General features: G+C 35.8%; 1 protein-coding gene across 3 annotated transcripts; it reads right to left on the bottom strand.

Moving 5' to 3' along the window:
* Positions 1–949: 949 nt before the first annotated feature.
* Positions 950–4,141, bottom strand: LOC145072865 (weak chloroplast movement under blue light protein (DUF827)). Of its 3 annotated transcripts, none has more exons than XM_079019350.1 (5): positions 4,000–4,122; positions 3,779–3,893; positions 3,458–3,530; positions 3,059–3,230; positions 950–2,976 (listed from the first exon to the last, which is right to left on the bottom strand). In XM_079019350.1, exons 4-5 carry the CDS (start codon positions 3,227–3,229, stop codon positions 1,210–1,212), a joined length of 1,938 nt encoding a protein of 645 aa, XP_078875476.1. In that variant the 5' UTR covers position 3,230; positions 3,458–3,530; positions 3,779–3,893; positions 4,000–4,122; the 3' UTR covers positions 950–1,209. The 3 variants fall into 3 exon arrangements, with proteins under 3 accessions (XP_078875476.1, XP_078875477.1, XP_078875475.1); XM_079019351.1 differs by having other exon boundaries at positions 3,779–3,902; positions 4,000–4,115; XM_079019349.1 differs by lacking the exon at positions 3,779–3,893 and having other exon boundaries at positions 4,000–4,141.
* Between the last annotated feature and the right edge of the window lie 18,645 nt (positions 4,142–22,786).

Genomic DNA, 22,786 nt, shown 5'->3' with positions numbered 1-22,786 from the left:
TAGACTTGGTTTGATCTTATATAGCCAACGACAACCAATATCATGCTTCCTGAATGGAGTGGAACCACATATAAGTTTGATAAATAGTTGTAAGTTCCTTAGATTTAACATTTTGCCAAAGAGGACCAGAAATTGCCTCTTTATAGGACTCATGTTCATTGAGATGGTGTGTGTTAGCAATAAATGATGCAAATGTTGGTGAGTAAAAAGAATATGCAAATTCTAGGAGCTTGATGAACTTATGAGTTCGAGTAGACCTCCTCGGTGATACAGTATTTGGAGTCACAACAAGTATAGGAACAGTAAGAGTATTGTTTGTGGGGCTACCTAGAACTGGAGCATCTAATATATTATCATGAACGGGAGCATCAGCTGGAGTGTGATCATCAATATCAAAATGATCAATAACCCGAAGATCTGATCGTGTCATGAGACTGAGCAGAAATAGAATAGAATGGAATATGTCAAAAACATGTGACATGTCATAAATGTACAATTTTTTACTCACTAGATCAAAACACCGATATCCTTTCTAACCAATATTGTATACCAAAAATACACACAACACAACGCCGACTTTGGAAACAACTTATTCTGCTCTCATGCATAAGGACGTAACACAAAACAGGTGCACCCAAATACCCTCACAAAAGAAAAATCAGGAAATTGTCCATATAATTTTTCATAGGAAAACATCCCAGAAATGTATGCGATGGGAATACGATACATAACATAGGCAGCGGTAAAAAAGCTTATCCTTAAAAAACTCACGAAGTCGTCCATATTTTTTTTTCATTGGAAGACATCCCGGAATTGTATGCGGTGGAAATACGATGAATAACATAGGCAACGGTAAAAAACAGCTTCTCCCCAAAAAATACCAGATAAGAAAATAGACAAGGATCGGGCATCTTGTTTTTCTACAAGACGTTGATGTTTCCCACATGCATTTACAAACACACCAATTCCATTAAGCCACGATGGTAGCTATTTACAATTGGTAAAATAAAAGTTGTCCTTATAACAACATTTTAACATCGAAAAAAACTTACTCAAGTAATTAAACTTCAAATAACTTATAACTACCAAAAAGACTCCATGCAGCTTCAGCCAAAAGCTTTCCTTCTCCAATTTGGTTCAACAATATACACACCAACCAGTCTCTCACTCCACTCATAACACAAACATTATATTATCAAATAATAATAATTACATTGGCTTCTCACCCGGCAAATATGAAGGAGATGATCCACCATCAACCTGTGATTTCTTCCTCTGAAAAATCCCACTCAAATTGCTTACAAGAATTTTCTTTGTCTTCTGTTTCTGAATGTTAACAGGTTTCTGTGAAGCAGCTGGTGGTGGAGGATTCACCGGAATCTGCTTCCGAAGTGGTGTTGAAGGTAATGACTGTGACTCTTGTAAGATCAACGAAGCTGCTTCTGCCGCCTTCTTCTGCTCCTTTTCCCTCCACCGCCGGAGCTCGCCCTCCACTGCTTTCCTAGCGGCATCCGCCATCTCAGCCCGCTTCACCGCCGCCTCCGTTGCAGCTTTCATTTCTTCAATCTCTTTCTGTGCTACTTCAAGCCTCTTCACCGCCTCTTTCTCGCTCGCTTTCACCGCCTCCGCCTGCGCCTGCGCCGCCTCCACCTTCATCCCCGCCAGCTTCTCCGATTCCTCCACTTTTCTACTCAATGACTCGAATTCTTCCCGTGAAATTGTGATCTTTGATCCAGATTCAGAAGTTGAAGCACGTGCAGCATCTGTTCTTTCTGAAATCAACTTTATCTCCTCCAAAGCTTTTGATTCTGCTGATTTAGCTTCATCTGCTTCCATTAATGCGATTCTTAATTCAACTTCAGCTTCTTCTAAACAAGCTTCCATGGCTGCCGCCTCCTTCTGCAACTCTTCAGCTTCCTCCTTCATCTTTTCTGATTCCCTTTTCGCGGTTTCACTCTCCGCCAATAGTTGTCGGAGAGCCGCCACCATTTCATCAGAACCACCACTGACTCTAGCTTCCTCCACACATGCAGCTTCAAGCTCCATTTTACTTTTCTGCAACTTAACATTCAGATTTCCTGCCATTGATTCGGTTTCTGCTTCTTTTTCTTTCAATTCTTCGTGTTCTTTCTTCACGTTTTCAAGCTCGATTTTCAATGATTCTAATAAGTTTCTTAGTGAGGTCTCTTCTTCTGCAACTTTCTGTAATGAATCTTTAGCTCCATCAAGCTCTAATGTCACGTTTTTCAAAGAATCAAGATCCGAAGCTCTCGCATTCTCCATTTCCAATTCCAATCTTTTAATCTCAGATGTGGTTTTAGCAAATTGGGATTCAAGATCTTTTGACATTTCGGGATCGATTTGTTCTCTCAAAGCAACTAGTTTCTTTGCAGATTCTTCAAGGGCGGATTTATGTGCGAGCTTTTGAATGTTCTTCTCTGAAACTATTTTCTCTTGTTCTTGTTTTGCTTCAATGGCTGCAAGCATCACATGCTCAATAGCTTCTTGAACAGATAAAATCTCCTTGGATATCTCCCCAGCTTTATCCAAATTCACTTTGCTCATAACCTCAGCCTCTTGTTCTTCTTTAATAACATCAGATTTTTCTTCCATGGCTACCTCATAATCATGGCGGATTCTTCTTAACTCTTGTTTTGCAGCATCAAGTTCTGTAAACACAGCAGCATACTGTTGTTTTGATTTCTCCAAATCATGATTCAAAACACCATTAGAGTTTGTTTCTCCAACATCAAGTTTCTTCGCCTGATCTTTTGCCATTTCTGTAGCTTTGATTGCTGATTCTTTTGCTTCGTTAATGATCTGGAGTTTGTTTTTCAAATCATCTACAGTTCTTTTAGCTCGTTCAAGCTCTGTAAGTGCTCCAGTTTTTGTAGTTTCAGCACTCTTTAACTGTTCCTTTAACTTATCGAGCTCTTTCTGGGCTAAATGGAGCTTTGTCTCCTTCACCAACACCCTCTGCATCCATAAACAGTAAAATTACAGGATTAAAATCTCAATTTGGGACAAAAATTGAAGAAAAGAAAGAACATAAACATACATCAGTTGAATGTGGTTTTATTTTCTTGATTGTGAGTTTTTCGCCTGAAAAAGCACCTTCTCCAAAAAGATTGACTGCATCTTTGACCGACTGGAAAGGCGCCCTGGTGTCGATTTCTCCGACCTCCACTTTTGGAGAGTCTGTTTTGCTTTGACGATCTTTCGCCACCATACTGAAAGAGGGTGATAATTAGTTTACCATAATATATAAAATAAAAAAGTAATACGTTTTATTTCTCTCATTTCTACGAAAAGAAACTGTAAACTATCAAAAGCCCTGTATAACATCAATCATGAACACCAAAGTTTTTAAACGTTATTGCAACCAATTTGACAAAAGGGATGAAACTAAAAAAGAAATAAACATTCAATGTTGGAATCGAAATATGGATGAACATACTTGATTAATTAGAAAGTTTCTTCAGAGAAATGAGTTGATAATGTTAATCTAGCAAGCTCCAAGACCCTGAAAGCTGAAATCACACAACCAAGTTAATAAGAAGAAGAAGAAGAAGAAAGAAGAAGAAATAATCATTCATCATGCGATCAACCACATAAACTTGAAAAGTTTTATAAAAAGATTTTGAAAATCATCAAGGATAAAGAAACTTGAAAAACCCTAAAAGCAAACAGAAAGAGGGTATGATTATATGAACCCTAGGAGTGTGATAGATGCAAAAAGCCAAAAATCAACAAGTCTTTACAGTAGAAGTGCAAATACTTTCATGATTGAGAACGTTGGTGTAATGATCCGGTTATTAAAATCCCTTTTTGATTCCTTCAAAATCAAACAACCCCACAAAAAAAAATGAAGAACACGGACTGTTGAAAAAAGCCTGCAAAGACTGTTGAAAATTAAATCTTGGGAGTCATAAACAAACAAAAAGATGATCTTTTTTGACACCCGATTAAGAAACAAGAAAGGGGGGATCGAGGGATTACCAGCGAAGAATCACAGGGTTTGATTGTGAGAACAGATGAAAAAAATGGGTTTTGAATGTTCGATAAAAGTCAGAGAGAGAGAGAAATGGAGAGTGGAAAATCGAAAACACGAATTAACAAATCAGTGAGGGAGCCAAGTAAGGTTGAATGAATAGAAGAATGTCACAGGGTTGTACCAAATGCATTGATGGTTGTACGATGAAATGGCATTTTCTTCAGCACTCTCTTTTAGACAATTTCATAATTCATACGGTCCGTGTACCAGAAAGAAAGCCGTCCGGCGCTTGTTTTCTTTTCTTTTCCTATCTTAATTAATAGTTTATAAGCCGTGGTCGTAAAAAATTCAAAATTATTAATTATTTATTTTATATAAAATTTTAAATAAGTTATTAATTAAAAGATATTTTTATTAATTATGTAAAGTTATAATTATTGATCCAAATAAATATGTGGAGTTAATTTTCCATATATATTAAACAAATATAATCATATTAATTAAGAGGTTTAATCAATTTAAAATAGAGAATTAATAGAATGACAAGTGACATCATATTAATTAGGAGGTCTAATATTGTGACACTTGGTAAAAAAATTACTCTTTTATTAGCATAAGATTTATAACTTAAAACTTATTCATATCAATCATATTGATTTTTTCTTTTTTTCTTTTTTTATATAATTATAAATATTTTTTAATTCAATTAAATAAACATATATTCATCATTTTATTTCTATAAAAATATTTTTTTATTTATTTTTATTTTTATTTAGTTATCTTTATTTGTAGATATTTTTATTTTTTTGTTTGAATATACTAATTAATGTTGTTTTTTAGTGTTATGTTTTTTATATTTATATTAAATAACGTTTTTTTTATGTTTTTTTGAGTAAAATAAAGATAAAGACAACTATCAATCATTCAATGTAACTTTTTTCTGAAGTTTGTACGTTTAAATCACTCGTTTATATGTTTGTGTTAGTTTGTTTATTCGGTTTTAAAATATTTTATAATTAATTGTTGAACGAATGATCTTGAATATTATGCTTGATATAAAAAATCGATTATACATTATAAGTATTGTTCTTCATTTTTGGCATCTTTTTATTACACCAACATATCAAGTTTTAAGTTTTTTATAAGCATTATTTTGGATTTGAATTTGGATTCATACTCGGATTCATATCACTTTTGTAAACTTTCGGGTATTTCGGGTATCTATGATTTATTATTATATTTATTATTATTATTATTTTTATTTTGGAAATGAACTTTAGAAAAACTTTTATGTTAGATTTAGTTGCTATTGTGTTAAATGACTTTGTCTAACTCTTTTATTGGAGCACTTGATTGGTCTTTATTTAGAATTAGAAATTGTCTCATCTTTGTTTTACGAGGAAAGCACCAGTAATCTGTAAATTTTATATTAGACAATGATCATTTTTCTAAATTTTTAAACACATGGACCATTTGTGGTAAAAAAAAATCTGCACAATGATCAAACCTGACAACATACGAAAATATTATGATCAAAGTCTAAAACCCAAAACTATATTATTCTAAACTAGATGCTTTTTATTATATACAATAGATGTAATCTGTAAATTTTCTATTAAGCGCAGATTATTTTCTAATTTCTTTTAAACACGCAGACCATTTGCTATAAAAAAAATATACACAAAAGTATTTTGTGTAAATTACAGGTACAAATTTGTAATTTGTTTTCTACATAGGAACCAAACATGCCAACATACAAAAATGTTGAGGCCAAAGTATGAAACTCAAAGAGTGTAGAGTAAACTGCAAATTTGGTCCCCATGGTTAGTAAAAAGTGTGGATGGAGTCCAAAAAGTTTTCAACGTGCACTATTGGTCCAAAATAACAAACTTTACATGGATTTGGTCTCTGGACAATTTGAATAGACTCTTTTACCCTTTTCATTTGTTTTTTCTATTTTATTTATTAATTTCAGTATTTAAATATTTATAAAAATAATAATAATATCCTACCCCACCCACCTTATCACTCCACATGCAACCCCTACTCTCTCTCTCTCTCTCTCTATCTATCTATCTATCTCTCTTCTCTCTCACATACACACACATACATCTATAAATCGATCCTTCATCTTCTTTCATCATCAAACTCACCCACCAAATTCTTTCTAATTTGTTCAAACATTTATCAGAGACTTATCAAACTTACCCGTCTTTAGAAGCTTGATCTTCGCCCTTAACCGATTGATGCTTACTCCTACTACTTCCTACCACTATCACTACTTCTTATTTTTCCAATGGTTGGAATCAAAATCACATGGATCTTTTATTTTCATCTTGTTTGGGAGTGAACTCGGACCCTCAATTGAAGAGTACAAAGAACTAGAGAAAGCCTTGAAAATCTAAGTCTTTCATATGGGTGATCTAGTCTGTAACCTCGACATCTCGTGTTATTTATTAGGGGTGGTGGTGGGTCAAACAAATAAGTAGTGAAGAAGAAGAAGGTCGCCACAACTGTCGATTTTGAGCCACCCATCTACAAGTGGGTTCTTATCTCATTATAGGTGGAGGAAATATGTATTGAAGAGAAGCACGAATGGGGTAAACAAAGCAAGAAGATGTGTACTCTATTATCAAAGTTTTTTGTGGGTAAATGGTTGAATAGCTTTGATCACCACTAATGGCTTCTATAACGCCCGCATTTCTAGGCTAAGCATTATTTTAACGATGTAATAGTTAAGATCAACAATTATAACCTATTTTGAAGTAATGAAGAAGAATTATTTGAGTATTATGTGATTTATGTGCGATATACGTGCTTATAACGATGTAATAAAATAAAAATAAAAATATGCATCAAAAATAAAATAATAGATATACCCAATATATATGAATAAACTTGAATTGGTCGCAACAAGGATTTCGGGGATATAAGGAACGTTGAAATCCGACTTATAACAAAAGAAGTTATGACCCGACGAAGTTTTGCGACAAAACCGATATGATGTGTGTCATAAAAAGTGAGTTTGCGATAAAATATTTTTTTGCCTTAGCAATCTAAACAAAAGTCGTAGTATATGTTAAACAGAGAGCATGCATATAGAGAACGTCCAAATCTGACTTCGTTAGAGAAAATCGAATTTTAGATCAATCGATTTTTAGCCGACACAATCTAAACAAGAATCGAAGATCTCGTTAATAGGACCTCAACGATATAAAGACAGACGAAACGGACGTCGGAAGAAAAGGTTATGGATTTTTAACAGACTTTATCTATCTAAGCCTGTTAAAATATAACTTTAAAAATAAATTCAAAATCAGCCAACGGAGTCAAAACAAAAGTTGTAGATCACGTCGCTACCTACACATGGATACAAAGAACATAAAAACGGAGCTCGTATGCTAATGTTACGGAATTTAGAAGTTAATTAAATTATGGTTGATGCGAGGCTGACACGTGGCGCGATCCCCACCCTCCCTTTCTCTCCAGAGCTTTGCACCGGATTTCAACACTTGTTCCTCGTACGTGCAGCGTAGGGCCTCATACGCCTAGTGTACCGAGTACGCCTAGCATACTCCGAAGTTACGCCCATCATACTCCCAGGATTCAGCCTATAAATAGTGGCGAGGATCACCTCAAAAACTCACACCTTTCTCATTCTTTCTCTCTCAATTACCTCTCTTAGCCCCTACTATTCTCTAGCACTTCCCAAGTGTTAGAGGCAATTTAGGTAGTGCCAGAAGGCTCCGAGAAGAAGAGCTTTCGACTCATAAGTTTTGCCCCCGTAGAGCCCGGCTCCTAGCTAAACTCCATTGTAAGTGAGTTATGTTTACCCTACTTTAAGTATAGCTTATGTTTAAGTTCATTATTGTTATTATGAACCTATAAACAATATATGTGTTAAGTATTATAAAATGTACAAAGTGTTATTAAAATACATTTTAACTGCTCGCGGTACTAGGAATCTGGTTTGAAGGGCTGCATAGGGTTGTTGGATTTTAGAACAGCTTAAATGCTAAAATGGTCCTGCCCTCCGGTGTTTCATGTCTGCCCGTGATTGTACATAGTAGTTGAAAAGTATTGTTTAACACTTATAAAACAATGTCGCTCATATACCTTGAGTTAATGATAAACCCAAACTAATAATTAGTCGCAATAAATATTGTTAGAATTGGGTAGAAAACTTGGAAATTCTGAGAATTGCGGCTTTCACTTTCAGATTAAAGTATTTGGGTGGGACTCCCAATCTTTAATCGGATAAGAATCAGAATCGAGAGAAAACAGAAGAGAGAATGTTTTGATGTTATGAAGAAGATGTGTACCAACCATAAATTTGGATATGATCATATAACAGAAAACTTCATGTCTTAAAACTACCACATGACAGTTTTATGTCCTAAAACCGTCCACAAAAGGTCATAAAACAACCTTAAATCCGGGTCTAAAATATGGATCACAAAACCGGGTACATTTATCAAAAATCCGGATTTCTGATGCAATTTTTATATAGTAACATAATATATATATACAAAATTTTCCCAATTTGTTCAATAATTGTCTAAGTGACATTGATCAACAAATCAACCCTATTACACTTAAATAACATTAGTGATATAAAATTACCAACAAATATTAGACTAAAATCTAGTGATAATGATAGTAGGTTTCATCAAAGGAAAATAAAATTGTTAGAAGCGAAGCGCTGCCCGAGTTTGGAGTCATCACTTATCAAGTGAGTGCATAGTTAATTTCATCTTATACATATATATGAAGTATTTAATATAAATTACATGATATCTGTGCATATTATCTGTGTTCTTGATATCTATGTTGGATGAACAAAATGTACATGTTTTATTCGATTTAAACTATATATGTATTTTATACCTATAATTATTATGGTAAAGATGGGTAAATGATATAGATGATGAAATAAATGATGAGAGACATTGATGTTTAAGATGATTTAGTCATCTAGCGGAGTATAGATGACGACCACAGACTATTCTAGATAGTCTAGTGGAACGCTGGCAGTGCAACACTCTAAAAATTTCAACCAATTTAAAATTTTCAAAAACAACCCAGTTTCACAAGTTATTACATAAAGGTTTTCAATACAATTATTATCAGAGTCTTCCCAGAACCACATCAGAAAACATAATCATGAGGAGTGGTACGATCACGCCTTTGCCTTGCCACAGTCTCCTGAAGAGCCTGAAAAACATTAAACCACAATTGTAAGCCCGAAAGCTTAGTGAGATACCCCCAAAATACCAACCACATATACCATACACGCACAACGTGCCATATCATAACAGAACACAGAACAACCATGCACTTCAGGTCTACTGTGTGACTGGTCCACCGTACCGGGCCTTCAGTCCACCTGGTCCACCCTCCGAGTCTAGCCATATACATCGAGTCTACAGTGTGATTGGTCCGCCCGCACCGTGCTTTCAATCCACCTGGTCCATTCTCTGAGTCTACAGTATGACTGGTCCGCCCGCACTGGGCCTTCAGTCGGCCTAGTCCACTCTTCGAGCCTCGGCATGTCTGGTCTTCCCTCTTGGCGCTTACAGCCTATCCGGACCGCTTGCTGGGCCTTGGGGATAACCGGTCCACCCTAGGTATGTTGGCCTACAACACAAAGCAGGACCCGCCTCAACCCAACCCCAGTCCAACAACCATGTGCACATAAACATTCAATCACATAACAATTCACATCCAATCAAACCGATCTAGCAGATCACATAACATAACATCATCCTAACCATGATACTGACCTAACCGGTCACTAGCATAGCATCATCCTATATACCAGGATACCGACCTTAACCAAGTCTCTAACATATACCATCCTAACTACCAGGATACAAACATAGCAAAGCAATAACATAACAACGATACTCGGATTACAATCCGATAAAGGGTCAGCCTTGGTGCCGTAGACCCTGTCGATATAGTGAGGATAACTCACCTGCAACTGTTGACTGAAGAGATAAGACCAAGCTGCTCCGACCACTGACACGATCTCCACCATTAGCCAATCACCAAAACACTGAACTCAAAACAAATGCCAACAATTACCAAAATGCCCCTGGAAGTCAACTGGTCAATCCTGGTCAAGGTCAAAGTCAAAGGCAACCTCTTGACTGACTTTACTCGCCGAGTCAACCCGCTGACTCGTCGAGTCCCCATGCTCAGAACTCCCAATCCGCGACTCAAATCGCCAAGTCGCCCCAAGACTCGCCGAGTCCAACAAACTCTGAGTCCTTTCTCACTCAACTCACCGAGTCATCCCTTGACTCACCGATTCACAGCTTAACCAGAAAAAGGTTAGGACCTCACGACCAGACTCGCCGAGTCCAAGGCTATCTTCAACCAACTCGCCGAGTTCCTGCCCATCTTCATGCAACTCGCCGAGTACACCCTTGTGACTCGCCGAGTACCCCTAGGTCTTAATCCATACAGAGGCTTTCCAGGCCATGTGGGTGATCCAAACCATAGATCTACCCTTCTACAAACCATCTATCACGTAAAGTGGCAAACTTTACGTGAATCCAAAGAGATCTAAGCATATAACACTCTAGGGTTAGGGTTTGGGACAAGGTGGCTTCATCAAACACTCAAGAACAGGGACTTTTATGCACTCTAGACTTCCTCCATTCCAGATCTGAGGTAGCAACCTCTAATCTAACCTCCAAACTCAAAATACCACAAGCCATGCTTTCCAAAAACCCCAAAATGAATGAATCTAGATGAATAACAGCCCAAGCAACGAAATAATACCTCAAAAGAAAGCCCCAACAGAAGAGTAATCTAAATCCTTGCAAAACCCCTTGCTCCAAGCCTCTTAACTCTCCAAGATCTCTTCCACAAACACTCCTCCAAGGTTCAAATGCTCTTAAAATCACTCACAAACGCGCATTAGGGTTTTCTGGACTTCAAGGGAGAGTAAGGAGGATGGGGAGAGGGTATAATGTCCTTTATATAGGGCTCAACCCTCGAAATTAGGGTTTTCTCCACACAGCACCAACTCGTCTAGTCTAGCCGCCGACTCACCGAGTTGGCCACTTAACACGCGACCAGAATAGCGACCCTACTTGCCGAGTCCACCCATGGACTCGCTGAATTGCCCATTCACATTTTCACTTTAAACCCTGAACTTGCACCCATGAACACGGGATGTTACAGCCAGGCTCGCAACCTGTACGTGTTTTTGAGCTATGTGTTCACTAGGTGTACTCCATGACCCTCGTGGTTGCCTTATTGACATATATTGTTGAGGAATCACCAAAGAAGTGTTGTCCATCTCGATGAAAATCCTTAGGCTAGGTCCCTTAATTTAGATGCTTTAGGGACAGAAAGTAAGGATAACGGGAACGGGTAATTGGGTTGAATGATTAGATGAAATTAATAAACTTAATTATTGTGGGTTGAAAACCTTATGTGCTCACCAGGCTCCCAAGTCTGACCCACTCAGTTTCTTGTATTACAGGTTGTGGCCATAGATCACATGAGTGATGATCTGATGAGAGATCAATGGATTATATGTCATTAGAATAATAGATGTTGTAAGGCCTATACTATTTCTGTTTATGCTTATGTATTGTATTGACAATGACCTCTTAGCATTTTTAACATAATGAAAAAACATTTCTTCGGAAATGCTTTGATAAATTACTTATCATATTTTTGGGAACAAATTCCGCAACATATTTCTTCAAAAGGATAATCTGATTTTCAAATAAAGCATAAACAAATCGATATTTTCTGACTGTGAAATTGGGGATGTCACAGCTTCCTACTCCTCTCTTTGTATCTGCGTACACAAAAATCAATAACAAAGATTAAAAAAATTGCTTGTGGTTACTTGATCAAATCTGATTTGTAGGTCGTGAGATGATGGTGGCAATGGTGTTGGGTTGTGATGATGAAGGTGTGTGGGTGGTGAGATCTGAGAAGATAACATGCTTGATTCCTCTTCCTTCCTTATATCTGCAGGTGATGTCATAAACAAACGAGAACAGGGGAAGAGGATGATGATAATTGATTTTTGATAATGGTAATAATGGGTCTATGATGGAGAGATGAAGAATAGGAGATGGATTTGGGGAATTTTGGGTAAACAATTCTAACTCTTTTGATTTGGGAGACATATTCGAGGTCTTGCGGATCTGGGTCTTCTACGAAATCATCGCCATCATCTTTAGAATTTAGAGATTGCAGGAAGTAGTGAGAGTTTTGAATCGATTAGAAAGAATTTGGTGGGTGGGTTTGATGATGAAAGAAGATGAATGATCGAGTTATAGAAGTGTGTGCGTATGTGTGTGTGAGGGGTAGAGGGTTACCGGTAGAGTGATTGGGTGGGTGGGGTAGGATTTTATTTTTTTTATTATTTCTAAATATTTAAATACTGAAATTAATAAAGAAAATATAAAAAACAAATGAAAAGGGTAAAAGAGTCATTTCAAATTGTTTAGGGACCAAACACGCAGAAAGTTTGTGATTTTGGACTAATGGTGCAAGTTTGAAACTTTTTGGACTTCATCCATATTATTTTTGCTAACCACGGGGACCAAATTTGCAGTTACTCAAGAGTATACTACTTAAACACATGAACCATTTATGTAAAAGAAAAGTGCATATGGAGCTTTTCTATAAATTATACTGACAACTTTTCTAATATTTTCTATACATAAAGCAAAATTTGTCAAGATACGATAGTACTATGGCTAAAGTCTAAAAGTCAAAACTATATTATTTCATAAATCATTTGCTTTTTATTATATACAAGAAAATGGAAAATGCTTAGGTCAAATATTATTTGGCAATAATCAATGATTTTTTATTGATATTTAGTTAAATTATAACCAATTTAGTTATAAATATTGGCTTCTAAATTGTCGAAAAACTAACATTATGTATTCATGCTTTTAAAGTTTTAATTTAAAATACACTTTGTACTATCTATTACATAAAACCACCAAGAGAAGAAGTTCAAAATAAACAAAAGTATGTGGTCTATAATAAAATAGATTAATAGGAGTTATTAGTATATTTTTAGAAACTAGTCCCAAGTTCTAAAACAATGTAATATAAACCCATAAACCCATAAAAGGGGTTTTTAAGAACCACCATCAAATTTCCAAATATACCCAAATTACATATTTAGTGCAAAAAATGATAAAAAAAAAAAGTTGGTTTAAAAAAAAATAATAACTAGTATGTAGAGAGACATTTGCAAACTAGTATCCATTTTAGGATAATAAATATTCGTTTTCGAGCATTTAGTTTGAAGTACATGCGTGAGTCCATAGAAGGCCTTCTGTGAGCCCACTTAATGAAGACAAATTCGTAGTATAATATGTCAATTCGTAGTAACGTACTGTGAACTAGGCTTCTATACTACGAAATCAGTAAAAATTAATGAGTTCAGAGTTTATACTATAGTCATAATGAGTCTCTTTATTCTGTTATATAAAACGGTAAAATAGTTTGTTTGATAGAAAATCATATTTCAGCATATATTAATTAATTTTTTTGGTTATATTTTGTGCGGGAGGGTCATGGAAAACATTAGATGAAGAAAAAAAACACGTGTTGGGGGCATTTATTACATTTTTTTGGTGTATATCTTTTGGCATATATTAACCATTAGGGCTTGATAGAATTGGTTAAAGCGAAGACGGGCAACACAGTGGTAATATTAAGTTGTCTTTCTAACATCTGGAGTGTGGGTATGTTATAGATGTAATTGATGATAATGATATGAGACATTTGAAATGTGTAACTTGTGATACTAACAATGTTTTGTATCTGTATTTAGTTTTGGTTGGTGATATTCGAGAACTTATATGATGAATAGGTTAAATGTTGGGCAAGGTCAAACACTGGAGAAACCTAAAAAGTAGGAAAGGGTATGGTGGTAGGGGATCCAGCGGAAATCGTTCTAGTGGAAAAGACAACAACAATGTAGTGTGCCTATCAATTAGTCACTTAGTTCCATAAAACACTATATATAATAATAGTCATGAAAAAACTATATAAAATGATTTCCTATAAAATGTTGTTGATTGTATTCAAGATGACGATGAAGGTACATGTGATGAAACAAATAAAAGGATGGAGTTTACTATTGTTCAGGAAACTAATTTATTTAATTATAGGGTACTACTATATTTTTGTGAAGACGGTGAAGGATCTAGTGAAGAGGAAAAAAGTTGGTTATAGTATGAATTTACTAACTAATACAAATCTCAAACGTCGTTCCCATGTATACCTCCCATACCGTCTTATCTTGATCCTGTTAATGCTCCTATAGCATATCACAGTAAAGGTCCTACCCAAAATATTAAAGAAATCCGGTATATTGGTAAGAGGTTGTAACTCCTCTTTTATTTCCTTAATCTCGAAATCCTACAACCCTCTCTTTTTAAAGATTATAGACTCGTTAACCTTGTAGGCTGTCTTTACAAAGTTCGTTCCAAAGTTCTTGCAAATCGTCCTAAAAAGGTCTTTAATAAAGTCATTAGCCACGAGCAAACAACCTATGTTGAAAGGTGAAGTATCTTGGATAGACTTTATTAGTCAATGAAATTTATTTATGGGCCATAAAGATGAAGAAAAAGACATTGGTTTTTAAAGTGGATTTTGTCACACCCCCAAACCAAGGATGGCGGAAACGTCTGGGGGTGGAGGACTTCATGTAAAGTATCACAACAACGAGTATAATAGTGCTCAAAGTAAATACAACCATCATAAATATAATTGAAAAAGTTACACCAAAGTATATGTTACATGATTCGAATCAATTACATTATGATACAAAATGAACTGTTTGATGATTTATCGTCCCATCCTCAAAACGTTGTTGATTTCCTGTTTTCACTGAATTCCTGAGAATACAAGTAGTTTTGAAAAGTGTCAACACAAAGGTTGGTGAGTTCATAAGCTTTTGACAGTAAGAGTTTGAAAATCGATCTTTGTAAAGAGATGTACGTTACCAAGAAAAATCCAATATTTCCTTATAAAAGTTATGTGGTCCTAAATGCCAAGTCCGAAAATGAACAAGTATTTGTCATACATAAGGATATAAATGTGGTTTTAAATTGGCGTAAAACCCTTTTCCGATTTGAGAAGAATCCCGAAATGAATGATGTGTAGTCTTAAATACCAAGACTGAAAATATACCATAATATCTGTAATTATTGATATAAAAAGTGATTTTAAATCGACATAAAACCTCTTTTGATTTATGAAAATCCCAGTAAACTTTATGTTGTTAAATCCCTATGTGAGTCGCTATAATCATACTAATGACTGAATAAACCTGCCACGATTTTTCTCAGGCGTCGCGAAACTGAAATGACACGTGTCACCTCAGACCTGCCGGTCTAGCTGTTGCAAGCAGCTCTGGTGTGGGTTTGTCAAACCCAATATAGATCTATACACAACTATCACGTTCTCCCTCTAGGAGACTCTGATTATAACTACCAGGAATTTAGATTCCGCACTCGGACGTACGGAAGAGATTGTCTCACAATTTAGGTTAACAAGTTTACGTGTGGTGTGCATGAGTGTAAAACCTTTTTCTGTGGGAATAAAACCTTCCGAAATGTGTTTGTTGTGTTAATGGAAACATAAACCATACCTATTATGTTTTATCCCAAAACGTTTGTAATGTATAAGAAATCTTTTATGAAAACGCATTTGTGTTATGAATCCATAAACTATGCTTATTATAGCTTAATATACGTGTTCTAAATGAATGAATAATCTTATCATGAATGACTAAGTTTCATTTATGATGATAAACTAACAAGGAAACACATTCAATATTTAGAACTTATTGTTATACACTTTGCTCAACATAATACAAAGTGTTATGAAATTTATATGTTGTTAACTAAATTTAACCTTCCTGTGCTGTTTTAGAAAAGTCATAGAAAAATCACACAAAGTCGAAAACTAAATCTGTAAATTCTGAGAGTTCCCAAAATGTGTCTAGTTTACTCATACTTTTTAATGACCTCCAAATTGGGTGAAATAGTCCATAATCACAGACTGGTCCGGATTGGTGTTTGAAATGATAGGCAATTTTGTAAAAATTACCATAGATTATAGAAAAATCGTATGGAGATGTGCAAGTAGTCATTTTAAAGCTAAGAACTGGAACTACTTACACCTAAAACAGTTTTTCAAACAAAAATGTTTAAGTTGTCAAAAATAGTCCGTGAATGGAGTCCAACTTTTCTGATGAAAGCTATTATAAAATTTTAGTTATGTTCTTGGTGTTTTAACTTGTATCCCCCCCCCCTAAAAACCTGAGAAAACATGAAAATGTAGGGGTATGAACTCACCTTGAGTAGTTTCAGTAGATGAGTGTTGAAGAAGAGAAGTGTCCAACTCAAGAACACTTGAAGAATCACTTGAAGATTCAAAGATTAAATGAAGGAGAAAAGTCTTGGAGTATGCCTTGAAGTTCTCGAATTTTGAGAGAGAAAGATGAGAGAGTTTGGAGTGTGATTCTTGGTGGAAAAAATGAGAGAATGAATGAAGTGTGAGGAGAGAGGAGGGTTTTCTTACCCTTGACCAAGTGTGTGGCTGAAAAATGGTGGGAAAAGTATCATGAAACGACTAGGTATGGGCTGATGGTGAATAGTGACATGGAGTGGGTATGGGAGTGGTTGCTTGTGTCATAGAATAAAGGGAAGTCAACACTCCACCTCTTGTACTTCACCCACTCTTCTTGGATAAGGTTTTTGTGACATCCCCAAAATCTCGGCCAGAAAAGACCGATTTTTCATTTATGCTTTTAAAATATTTTTAGAGTAAATCCTTTTGATTTGAAAGAGTTGCGGAATTTGTTTCCAAAAACAAAACATGATAAAACAATGTTTACCAAAGCATTTCATAAAAGAAATGTATTTTCATTATAATCAAAACTCGGGGTGTCATGTTCCGATACAGACCAATAAGCGTAAACGATAACTTTACAAGTCATTCAACAAATATATACATATACAGACTTGTAATCAAAACAACTGATGGTTCATCCATCTCATGCCCTTGCGTCACTTCCTGTAATACAAATAAAACTGAGTGGGTCAGGCTTGGGAGCCTGGTGAGCATATAGAGTTTTCAACCCACAATAAATAATCATATTTAATTTTCACCAACCAACAATAACCCAATTACCCATTCCCGTTATTCTCACTTTATGTCCCTAAGACAACTAACATAAGGGACCTAGTCTAAGAATATTTCATCGGGGCGACAACACATGCTTCAGGGGTACCTCAGCAATATAAGTCAAATAAGGCAACCATGAGGGGGATGGAGTACAACGAATGAACACCCAAGTTCATTAACACCTACAGGTGGCGAACCTGCTAATGTTTCCACAAGACTATCTAGAAAAGTATGTGGTCGTCATCTAAACTCCGCTAGATGACTAAATCAAACAACAACGAGGCCTCTCATCTGTTTATTACACACCAACTATCTACCCATGTTCTACCCAACATATTAGTAGATAAAAATTATACGATTTGTATACATAGTTTAAAAACCTGTATAGCATGCTTTAATCAACACATATTTCACATAACAGATGGGGAACACACGCACATAACACATATCTCATAGAGAATAAATCATATCTATGAGTTAGAAGAAAGTGAATACACATTCACACACATAACCACAAAATTATACACATAATACGTATTCCGTATAAAATACTTCATAATTATGCGTTAGAAGAAAGTAACTACACACTCACTTAATCAGAAGATGATCGGACAGCACTACGGCTTGCAGAAGTAGTAATCCTCAGCAAATCTGGAAGATCTCTACAAAAATCGAACTTCTCGCGGGCAGAGCTTCGGCTCGGGGACCGCACTTCTCGGGATCTTCGGGATCTCGGGACTTGCCTCGGGGATCGGGAATAATACCGGGGCTTTGGGATATTTCTGGCACGCAAAACGATGGAAAATGGGAGAGAGAGAAGAGAAAATATTGGCAATTGGGTCGGCTGCCCTCGCATCCTATTTATAGGAGGCTGGAGCCTCGGAGTACGCGGGGCGTACGCCTGTACGCGGGGCGTACAGGTCTCCGAAGTCGTCACTGCATGCGTCATCCGAAGTGTTGACACTCTTCGGAGTACGCGGGGCGTACCTCGGATCGGACTGCTGACTCCCCTTCGGATAATGCCGGAATTAAAGATTAAAAATAAATACAAAATAATTAATAAACTTCGAAAATTCATATCTTCTTCATACGAACTCCGTTTTCGACGTTCTTTATATCCACGGAAAGGTGAGACTACGCTCTACAACTTTCGTTTAGACTTCGTCGGCTAATTTTGACTTTATTTTTATTATTTATTTTTAATATGCCGCGACAGAAAAACTTCGTTATAAATTCATAACTTCTTCGTTTGACGTCCGTTCTCGCCTAACTTTTTATCGCTTCGATACCAACAACGAGACCTTCGATCCTCGTTTATATTGCTTCGGCTAAAAACCCCTCGATCTCAAATCGAGTATTTCAGGCTGCATACCGCTAAGCCGAAACTTCGATAAATCATAACTTCCTCATACGAAGTCAGATTTGGGCGTTCTATATATATTCGGAAACCTCGTTTCAACTACTACAACATTATTCAAAGATATTAAGTTAATTTTACATTTAAATTTTGACGCTTATTTTTACTCTTAATTAAATCAAACCACATAATTAAGCAATTAAGCACAAAACACACAATACTTAAATAATACAATCTTATTATTTCAAAACGGGTTACAAAGGTTAACCTAGACTATTACATTGCTAAAAGTGGCAAACCCGGAAACACAGGCGTTACAGTTTTATCCTTAAAAACGTGATTAATTAATAATTAAGGGGTCTTATATGTTAAAATAAAGTTTTGGGTGAAAATCCCGCGTTAAAATAATTAAAGACGGGCCTAAAACGCAAAACTAATCGAAAACCGGAAAGAAATGGACTTCCAGCGAGGCCTCTCGGTCCTAGGCCGAGGTTCGGTCCTCCTGATGCTAGGTGCGAAGCGAAGGAAGCGAAAGCAGCAAGAAGCGAAGGCATGCTCGGTCTGAAGGCGTCAGAAGCGAATTAGACCGAAGTGAACAGTAACTTCGGGTTCGGGTGTGTGCGAGGTTCGGTCGCGAGAGGACCCTTCGGGTTCGGTTCTTTGAGCGAGGTTCGGGCCCGAGAGCACCCCTTCGGGTTCGGTCCTCTTGGTTTCGGTCCTTAAGAGGACTTTCGGGTCCTAAGAGGCTTCGGCCCTATTAAGAGGGTTTCGGGTCCTTAAGCCCTTTTTGTCCGTTCTTGCCCCGTTTTAAGCAGTTTTTGACCCAGTTAAGGGTCGGAATGACCCGAATGACTTCAGAAAGTTGCGGGAACTTTTGAGAGAGATTTGGGAGAGATTTTACATTCTTGGAGAGATTTCAAAATAGAGTGAAAACGATTGAGAGAGGTTTCATTTGTGACCTTTTTGAGTATTCGGCTTCGCAATGCAAGGTCCGTAAACCCTGTTAAGCCTTGTTTAAGGATCTTACACACTCCCGATGAGTATGCAACATTGTTTTATCGATTTGGCTCACCACGTACCACAGTTTTAGGTTAAGGAGATCTAGATGTACGCACTTTTCGATTTATGATCTCTCATTAGAATAGCGAGTAGTTTAGAAATTACATAACGTAAACTCTAGTACCCACGGACAAATTGAGTCGAACGGTTTGACTTGTTGACTTCAGTTGACTTTGACTTGACTGGAAATTGACAGTTGTCACAAATTTTGTCAAGGCTTTTGACTATTTGAGTTAGGAGTTTTTAGATTCTATTGTTGATTAAATGGCATTTTGTAAGAGAAAATGGATCGTGGGTTATCTTGAATCTAGTCGACCACATAGAGAGGGGGGTTTAGACAAGGTAACATGCTTTCACCTTTCCTCTTCATTATTGTCATGGAAAGTCTTCATGTTTCCATAGAGACATTACATGAACTTCACTACTTTCTTGGTATTTCTCTCCCTTGTAATGGTATCACTATTTCACATCTCATGTATGTCGATGACGTCATATTTATAGGGAAATGGTCAGAAATTAATATAACTAATCTTAATAGATTGCTTCGATGTTTCTTTCTTAATTATGGTCTTAAAATGAACTTGCACAAAAACAAAGTGTTTAGTGTTAATGTTAATGATCAAGCGGTGGATAGAATTGCTAGCATATTGAAGTGTGAGCCCGCTTCCTTATTGTTCACTTATCTTGGACTCCTAGTAGGAGTGAATATGAATCTCTCAAAGCATTGGAGCCATATTATTAACAGGTTTTGTGATAAATTATCAAAGTAAAAAAGCAAAGTGTCTCCAGTTTGGGGGTCATCTAACTTCGATTAATTCGTCCTCAATAACCCCACATTATATTTTTCTCTTTTAGTGCTCCCAAAAAAGTCATTAACGTGCTTGAAAGTATTAGAACGAGATTTTTTATGGGGAGGTCGAAAGGACAAAAGAAATATCAATTGGTTGGCTTGAGATGTCACTAAACCAAAAGACATGGGAAGCCTTGGTTTTGATAGTCCTGACTCAGCAAACTTGACCCTCTTAGCAAAAAGGTGGTAGAGATTGAAAAAAATGTACGATTCTTTTTGGTTCACTTGTATAAAGTACATCCATATATAAAGCTCATTGATGGTAAACCAGTCTCTAAGAAGTCGCTTAAAGGTCTTTAGTTGAATATATCACAAAATGAAGGTGAGTTGGAGAAGAAGGGTATTCAGTTTGATGATCTTTTTAAAAGGGTGGTTGGAACATGGAAATTTTCAAATGGGTAAATGGGGTCTCGTTAAATGCCAATAGTTTCGTTTCGAGGTTAATTCAAAACATGATTCTAACTCTGGTGAATCTTCACAAAACATGAGATTGTTATGTCTACTTCTCCTTCTCCCTTTTGCCAGGAAGCTGAGGATTGCGTTGATCATGTTTTCTTCTCTTGCTCTTATTTTGCCTTGGTCATATAGAATTGGTTGGCGAGATGGTCTTCTCTTGTAGTTACGCTACCGAACTTGTGTGAATACTTGATGGAGTTTCTCGAAGTTGTTGCTAAGAGTAAAAAGATGAAGAAATTTCTATTGTCGTTAGTTTATAAGAGTACTCTTTGGATAATTTGGAAGGCGAGTAATGCTTTGATTTTCATAAAAGAAAGGCTGATGATCATGATTACGGTTAGCTTAAATACTTCTAATTAGATTAAAAATAGGTTTAATTGTAATTCTATTAATGGACATGCTTGGAACACCTTTCATATTTTAGATTTTTTTTTTTTTTTTTTTTTTTTTTTTTTTTTTTTTTTTTTTATAATTTGTCCCGAACTTCTCGCTTGTGTCTTTTTCTTTTCTTTTGTTTTAATATTTGTTGAGTGTTCCAAAAAAAATTAAATATCACTTTCACAAAAAGTAGTTTTTTACGAAATTCATTCGCAAAATAATTAGTAATGATAGACTTTAAAAAGGAAACATTCCAAGGATGATAAACCACACATTTTTGGTCATTTATGTTTTGTTTTTGGCCCTAATTAATTTTGAACCTGCGTTCCTTGTCTACCCTAAAAAAATTAATATAGAATTAATAGATCAATAGAATTCCGTAAGATATTTATTTATTAATATTACTAAATATAGTTAAAAAAAACATATATTGCTATGTTACAACAGATGGCAAATGATAATAAAACTTTGAGGTTTGACTATTATCTTATTTAAAAAAGTCATTGTCTTTGTTTCTGTTTAAAAGCCATCCCTTAGATGAAATTAATTAATTGAAGTCAAATATGGTCCATAAAGAATGTTAAGATCCAAGACAATCGTTGTATTAATTTAGCAATTTTTTATTTTTGGAAAGGACGTGTTGGTTATTGTACTTAATTTAAGTCAGCATCTTTTTTTATTTTAGTTTTAATTATTCGTTTTTCGATCTTTAGGGTTATAATGTTTCACCATTAGCTTCCACTCAGGGCCGGTCCATGGGCCCGGGGCGAAAAGAAAAAAAGACCCCTTAAAGACAAATATAATAAAGATTAAAAAAAAATCATTTATTCTCCATTATAATCACGTTCAATTAGCAATAACAAGCAAGTCAAATTGTTTATCTTTTGAGCTAGTTTGAGTTTGAACCAAATTTAGGCCCTAAAATTCATTTTGGTAATAATTGGTTTATATATATATATATATATATATATATATATATATATATATATATATATATATATATATATATATATATATATATATATATATATATAATCCGGAAGTTTTGGGCCCCGTTGAGTCATGGGCCCTGGGCGGTCGCCCGGGTTGCCCACCGTCTGGACCGGCCCTGCTTCCACCGCCCATTTGAGGTACGTGGAGTTGATTGAGATGATGAGGATTATTGAAAGTTACAAGGGGTTGCTCTACAAGGAGCTGAAGATTAATAGATTATTCTCTCACAGCTGATTTTGAAGGTCTGCAACTTAAATTTGATTCCACGTGAAGTTCTTGTTGTAGCTCATGAACACTACTAGAAAACAAAGCTTTTGCTACAGGAAAATAGTTACGAAAAATTTCCGTAGGAAATAACCTACGGAATAACTACGAAATAGTTACAGACGAAAATCCGTAGGTATTCCGTTAGTAATTAGCTACAAAATTGCTACGGAATAGCGACAGAACTAAATCTGTAGATATTCCGTAGGTAATTCGCTACAGATTAGCTAAGAACTATCGA

This window comes from Lactuca serriola, chromosome 9 (assembly GCF_051521515.1).
Source record: "Lactuca serriola cultivar US96UC23 chromosome 9, Lser_US96UC23_V15, whole genome shotgun sequence".
Taxonomy (NCBI): Eukaryota; Viridiplantae; Streptophyta; class Magnoliopsida; order Asterales; family Asteraceae; genus Lactuca; species Lactuca serriola.
This window is presented reverse-complemented; position numbering and strand designations above follow the sequence as displayed.